The 7,500-nt window shown below is 33.7% G+C and overlaps 2 protein-coding genes across 3 annotated transcripts in view; one reads left to right on the top strand and one right to left on the bottom strand.

The window, feature by feature from the left end:
* Positions 1-1,726, bottom strand: part of LOC147471153 (uncharacterized) — a 5,950-nt gene extending 4,224 nt beyond the window's left edge. Inside the window, exons 1-2 of one of the 2 annotated variants that reach the window (XM_086541011.1) lie at positions 1,625-1,726; positions 102-280 (exon numbers count right to left, since the gene is read on the bottom strand). In XM_086541011.1, coding sequence (XP_086397137.1) covers positions 102-279 — 178 coding nt within the window. In that variant the 5' untranslated portion in view covers position 280; positions 1,625-1,726. Of the gene's footprint in view, positions 1-101; positions 281-1,604 lie in introns of both variants that reach the window. The other variant, XM_086541010.1, reaches the window with a different exon arrangement.
* A 900-nt stretch (positions 1,727-2,626) lies between these two features.
* The window catches only part of LOC122264000 (G patch domain-containing protein 11), a 6,706-nt gene continuing 1,832 nt past the window's right edge, over positions 2,627-7,500 (top strand). Inside the window, exons 1-3 of the mRNA XM_043032623.2 lie at positions 2,627-2,757; positions 5,079-5,320; positions 5,937-6,093. Of these exons, the coding sequence (XP_042888557.2) occupies positions 2,702-2,757; positions 5,079-5,320; positions 5,937-6,093 (455 nt within the window). The 5' untranslated portion in view covers positions 2,627-2,701. The remainder of the gene's footprint in view (positions 2,758-5,078; positions 5,321-5,936; positions 6,094-7,500) is intronic.

Genomic DNA, 7,500 nt, shown 5'->3' with positions numbered 1-7,500 from the left:
ATAAAAATAATGATAATAATAATAAGAAAAAAATGGTAGTATTAGTAATGAATAGCAAAACCAAAGACAACAATGATGATAATAATAAAAATAAATCCTACCACTTGTCCCCTCGGAGCGCAACGTAAAGTCTGGAGGCTCGGCGTTCTGCAAGGGGCGAGGTGGGGTCACGTGGCCAGCTGGGTCATGTGGAATGCCATTCGGGTTTGACTTGGGACTGACCTCGCTTGGTTTTCTATCCTGTAAGGCGGGGGTTTGACTTGACTTTGGAGTCTCCATTCTGAAATTTAGTTGTTTTTTCCTAAATTAGAGTCAAGATTGTTAATGATCATGGTTATGGTGAGAAAAATGGTGTTAATAACCATTGATGATGAAAAATATATTTATGATAATAAAAAAGCCTGTGAAAATGATAATAATGATAATAACAATAACCATGATAATGACAATAATAATACTAACAATATCAATAATTGTAATAACAATGTATGATAATAAAACTGACATTAACAACAATTATAATAATACCAATAGCAATAATAATCATCATTTCTAATCATCTTTATCATTACTATCTATTTGATATCACATTTTTCATATCTTCACTTTTATTATGTTGGTAATTATAAAAAAGAACTAATGAATAACACACACACACATATATATATGTGTGTGTGTGTGTGCGTGTGTGTGTGTATGTCAGATAAAAAAAAAAAAAAAAAAAAAAAAAAAAAGACACATTACGGTCATACCATAAAATCAGATATCATCAAAATATCATTCATTTAAGGCATTTCCGATGCCACACAACAGTAATGTAAAAATATCGAGGTAAAATACAATTACAATAATAACTTTTAAAATCTCATCATTTCGAATGAAAAACATGTCTCTTTATTATTCACCTGGTTATTTTTCCAATCTGAGAGTATATGTACACAAACATTTTTATGGAAATGCAGATTTTTGTCTAAGTATTGTAAGAAATTATCAAGTAAATTATCAAAGAAATGGCATGCAAAAATCGTATATACTTCAGTAGTTGAAGCGAAGAGGTCGATTAAATGTTGTAAATAAGCCTACATTGTGAATAAAATACAAAACAAAAACAAAAAACGCTGTTCCATTGTATCAAACACGACACTGTTTTGTTCAAGCCTAAATGATCAAATTTTGTAGGATATAGCACGGTACAAAACTATTTTAATGAATTAGCAAGATATATAAAGCACAGTCGTAAACTTACAAAAAAAAATCGAACACATAGACACTCGTAATGTTTAAGTATCAATGAGGTTTCTCTGGTTTAAATTCCGAGGAAAGTTCAAGAAAAATCTTTTAGTGAAATTTCTGATTTCTTTTAAAATCATGGTCTTTACAAATGCCGTTTCACTGGGACTAAGAAAATAATCATGGAACATTTCCCTAAGATCATTTAATTTAAAGACAGACTAAAAAAATACCCAAAGATTAACACTATATCTTTGTCAAAGATAAAGAACATGATGGGTGGAATGCCGTTAGCTATAATATTATCATCAATTTTTTAACCTTTTTATATAAAAAATGAGCATTGCCATCCGACAGATACATTCTCAACCTACCAGTAACACCTCTGGAATACCTGAGAGAAGAAGTAACCTGCCATTAATAACGAAACACGCATTACAGTAGTTAAAAGAGGAAGATCAGTTGTACGCCTTCTTCTCCGATACGAATTTTTTAAGTGACTGTCGAAACGTTTCTTTTACCTTCGTGCCGGTGTCATTTTCCTTTATTTTTATATCCTCCATATATATATATATATATATATATATATATATATATATATATATATATATATATATATATATATATACATATATATATATATATATATATATAATTTCTTAACTCCCTATTCTAAATTAAATTGAAGATATCCTTGCATGTGTCTTGAACTGATTAATTAATATATATATGCTTGTTATATATACATTTATTTGTGTGCATTTATGTACTAATGTATGTATGCATGTATGAGTGTATATGTGTATATAAACATGTGTGTGTGTGTGTGTGTGTGGATAGATAGATTGATAGATAGACAGAAATAGTGTATGTGTATGTGCGATTTTAAATCTTTACTTTTTGTGTTCATCGTTCTTTCACTATTAGCAATGTGAGCCTGGCTCTGGTATACGATCATATGGTGGTGAATAGCATTCTATTATCGACACAGAAATATTATGTTCATTGCTAATTTCCCCTCCTATCTTATAGCTATTTAACCTTAAAAGCTCAGGGTGTAAAAAGCAGACTCTTCAGTGGTCAAACTCACAGGCCTTGGACGACTCTGAGTTTCACTGGTTTAAAAGGAATCATTTCAAGAATCGCTTCTAAATTTAAGAAGGAATCAATATCTAGTCTAATTATAAATAATATGATTTTTTGTTCTTAAGTAAACAGAAGTAAATTCCCTTTTCGGTAAATACACGATTTGGGCCATAGTGGATGAAAACCCATAGCACAAATTTTAACATTAGACAATAATTTATATATAAAGTATAAACGTCCATGAATTACCCGATAACAAAGCTAAAAAGTCCAATCAAAATCAAATCGAAAGCAAAGCCACAGCCACGGATTGGGACGCATTGTTTACAAACAGAAGATCGGCAGAGCGGCTCGAGAGGAAACGTTTTTCTCCGGAATTCCTATCATGGGGGACAGCGACGAAGAAATTGACTATATGTCAGAGGATTTTCTGGCGCAGTGGTGTGTTGATGGGATTTATGTTTGATGTGATGGTTGTGACAGCTATAGTTATGGTATGATAAGGAAATCGGGGGTTGCTTTTCACAACTTTACTCCTAAGGGTTGTTTCTGAGTGGTAAAGTAAGTTGAAATGAGGGCATTTTAGCAGGTGCAGAGGAGTTACAAGTAATAGTGAATAAAAAAAGATTGCATGTTATGAGATATTATTTTTATGTAACTTTTCAGAAAAGTGCCTCTAATATTGCTATCAATGGAATCGCCTCACCTTCTACTATTCACATATATTCGAATTTACCTGCGATTCTTCCCCAATACCCCACAATCTGGGCCCCAGTAGCAGGGGAGAGTATGCTGTTGATTGGGGTAATTGCTAGGTAAAAAAGAACTAACTTTAGGTAAAGCCTACTGACAGTTCCCATAAATAACCAATAACTGCTACCTGTTATGACAGAGTAGAGTAGAAAATTTTTAAGAAAATGCCTGCCACCATCACCATGGCATGCAATGGGAATTTCACATGCACTGTTGTTCTTGCATCGACAGTCAACAAAATCTTAAACCAATGATGTAACCTAACCATACTGAGTTTAAGGTTAGCTCAAGCCTATTGGGGGCTTCCCCCCCTAGATCCCCCTTTTTGATTTCAGTAAATAAACATTTGCAAAGATTGTTTTTAAAAGAAGGAAATTATGTACATGCCCTCTCCTGCTTTGGGGCCCAGATTGTGGGGATTACGGGGGAATTTATCTTCTTTAATCCTTCCACAATGGTTATTTTAGTGTGCTTGGATCACATTTGTAATGCATTTTTCCTCTTGTTGAAATTAGAAATTATTATTATTTCACTTATTATGATATATTATATCAAATGCTAATTTGATTACCTTTGGTAATGTATCATGTATAGACTGATATTTAATTAGTAAGTCTAGAAAATAACAGAAAACACAAACACCTGAAGATGCTGAACCCAGGCTAAACTCTTAAGATGTGGTCTGTCTCAGAAGGGTTAATATAGCACCATATCATGCCATGGTCAATGTACTTTGTGTTCCAGCAAAAGCCAGCAATCTTCTATCTTATTCTTAAATTAATTGCAAGGGAGGTCTAAAAGTTCAATCTAGCCACCAACTGTGTGTTGTAGGTTGTTGACTATTGCTGGAGGGTGAATGTAGTGGCCCTGGGGTCATTTGAGGCTTAGCCTAGCGTATTTTAATGAAACTCCACACTTGCTTATCAACAGAAAATTGAATTTTCATATTAGAACCCCAAAAGTAGCCCTTGATGTCAGTTCTACTGATCAGGCAGCATGGAAAATAAAAGACACCTGAAATATGCATTGTACAATGGTTAACAAGTGTGCATTTCAAATGTGCACTTATTCAAAATTCTTAAATTATGCAGAACTTCTAATGAAGATTTACTATTGAAGAATATGGCTAATGTCAGAACATCATCACATGCAATTACTGTTGTTGTTGTTACCTTACCTTAATCTGTTGGACATATTCCTTTCAACTAATGATTGTACATGTACTATCCAGAGGTGGCATACCCAACTGAAAAAATATCTTAAGTGTACAATTGCCATACTTTCCATGCTGGCTGATCAGTAATTAAGGTGTCATGATCTATATTGACTAACATAGACCTGTAATTTTGTCACTGTTCAGGTTTACTTACCATTCTTGCAAGTATCACTGAAAAATAATCATGTTCCTGGAAATATACTTTAACCCTTGGAAAGAAGTCTTATTCATTTCATTCACTTCTCTTGTTTGTCGTGTTCAGTATTGCACTACTCAGTTTTCTTTGGAGTAGGAAAAAGAATGTGCCAAATTTGTTTTGATCCATGTAATTATACCAATACCAAATTTACAGTGATAGTAAACCAGAAATTTGAGCAAAATATATCTTTATTTGTCTCAGTCTCAGTGTGATTCCTCTTTAATTTTAGCAATAGAGAGTATCAGTCTTTGAAAAAGAATGCTGCCATTATCTGGGACAATCTCTATAAAAAATAGAGACCTAACCTTTATATATAGAATACATATTTTTCATGATGTAACCAATATCTTATTAGTAGTGTTGTGCTTAGTTTGGAAAAAAAGTACAAAGTATAACCAGAAGAGTCAGTTTTATTCAAAAGGTGATATGATTTCAGCCTTTATTCATCGTAGTCTTACTCTTCAAATTAATCTACTCTTACTTATGTATAATATAACAGTAATTTTAGAGGCATTGTTTAATTTGTTTTTAGGTCTGTCTTTTATTTTTATTTTTATTGTATTTAATACTTTTATCTTTTCTTTTTTTCTCTAGTGTTGGTAATAATGATGTACGACCTGGCTTGCTCTTTTCACACTCATCAAAGAGGCAGGCTCATATTGAGAAAAAGAAGAAGCATAAGAATGAGGTTCACCGTGATCGATTCAAACCAGTAAAACAAGTCCAGCAAGAACGGCTGCAAGAGGGCCTAAGTACAGCATTGGACTCCTCAAACAAAGGATTTTCAATGCTTCAAAAAATGGGATACAAGCCTGGATCAAGTCTTGGAAAACAAGGTTAGTATTTTGTCTCATATTTGGAAGATAAAACTTCACTTTAAAAATTCCTATTCATTTATTATCATAGTTTTTATGCACTTAATGTGCTGAGTTGGTGTAATATTTCCCCAAAAGAGATAAGAGTGCTCTCATTTGGAGTCATTTTGATTAATACTGCACATGATGTGATCCAAGTTGATTACATATTGAGTGATTAGAATCTAAATGAGATTCACACATATATATAATGAAATATCACAGGTAATTTCATTTCACAGTTAGTACCCATTTTCTTGACATGTACTAGTTAAAGGGAAGAGAGTTAAAGCAACCAATAGGGTAAGAAAAAAAAAGTTAAAACATGATATGACCTGTCATCTGATTCATAGAACTTGAACATTGAGATTTTTGTGGAATTTAGTCATTTTTTATCTCATTGTACTTTGTTATAGGAGGATAGTTATTATTTTTATCATTATCATCATCATCATATTATTATTATTATTATTATTATTGTTATTGTTCTTGGAAATGTAATGTCATTATCATTACCAATATCTTTTTTGTTTTTACTGCTCATGTAATTGCTATTGTTATCTGTGTTTTTATTTTATTATTATTGTCAATATTCCAGGTCAGGGAAAGCTAGAACCTATAGCTGTAGAACTGAAGTCAGACAGAGTTGGGCTGGGTTGGCAGGAGATGATTTCTGAACACAAAAAGAAACAGCTGGAGATCAAGAAACAGAAACAGGAGAAGCACAAGGAAGAAATAGACCCAGAGAAATTCAGGTTAGTTACTCATATATGTATCATGCTGCGTTTATATTTATTATCAGATTTAACGTCTCTCTTCCTCCAAAACAGTGCTTCCCAAACTATGGTGTGGTCCCTACAGGGGTGCTTGAGATGATCACAGGGGGTCTGCAAAAAAATCTGTAACACTGAATTAAATTTGCCTCTCAAATTTATTTCACATTTTTATTGGCTTACTTAAGATCTAAGCAAATCCACCCAGCCTTCACTGAATGGTGATACACAGAGCCTCATATTTTACATACACAATACATAAATTTGAAATACAACCAAAACTATATTTTTTCATATTCGTGCACTCTCATGAACGAATATGAAAAATATAACCATCCACAATGAAGATTACATGAAGAGGTAGGGAAGAGGAAGGAAATCTGTGCTTATTACTGTCAGCACCACTGTAAAAGGCATCCATACTGACATAGGGGCTCATTATAGACATGGCTTGAGTTACCTTCCTTTTCTTATTCTGTCAGCACATCTGTCATCAGCAGTACTTTAGAACAAGAGGTCAGCAACTTGCTGTGTGCCATCACTCTCTAAAGATAGTGCTTGCTAGAGACCATGGATGGTTGCCATTCAAAGCTCTCTCTCCTGCTAGTGCTAGGGTCTCATGTGATTCCATCTAGGTTTTGGATTTTAGGTGAAACCCATTTTACTTAATATTATAGCAATTATAATAATTATGACTGTAATTGTCATCATCACTCATTCATTACACATAGTACAATAAAATGATACAGTGATCCAAAATCCCCAAATATCATGTACATCATGACGCCTGTCATCAGGCCAAAGTTCCTGCATCACATATGTCATGACACCCGTCCGCAATGGGTTAAAAAAACATGGTGGCAGTAGGTGGTGGGTGTTTGCATGTAGTCATCCCTTGGAAGGTGGTAAATGGCCTGAAAAATATAGAAACCAAATCATCAAAGTGCCTCTGGAAGATATTGAGCTTGCAGCACATATGCAATTATTCTGATTTCTTTTAAGAGAAGCTCACAGTTTCACCCAGAAGAATAACAAATTCAATTTGTTATTAATTGGCAATTATTACCAAATTATTTTTTCAGAGTACCTTCATATTTCTTCTCCTATGAACTAGTCTCTGTAAAGAAATGCAGTTATTGTGGATTTTAGTCAAATGCTGGATTTTTACTTAACCCTTTCTGGACAGGTGGTACACTACTGTACCGCTCATTCAAAAGCCGAGTGGCCGGGTGGCACAATATTGTGCCAGCCATTTAATTGATTTAGGCCTAAGCGCTCGAAAGCCCCAGCATTGTGACATTCAAGGCTGGAATGCCCCCGTCGTGAGTGGGTTAATATACTTCAGTCACTTTCGCAACAAAGAACTGAGCATGGAGAAAAGTACATCAA

Source organism: Penaeus japonicus, unplaced genomic scaffold (assembly GCF_977035675.1).
Source record: "Penaeus japonicus unplaced genomic scaffold, GWHDUDI00000001_assembly GWHDUDI00000010, whole genome shotgun sequence".
Lineage (NCBI taxonomy): Eukaryota > Metazoa > Arthropoda > Malacostraca > Decapoda > Penaeidae > Penaeus > Penaeus japonicus.
Note: the sequence above shows the minus strand (reverse complement) of the source record. Positions and strands in the feature narration are given on the sequence as shown.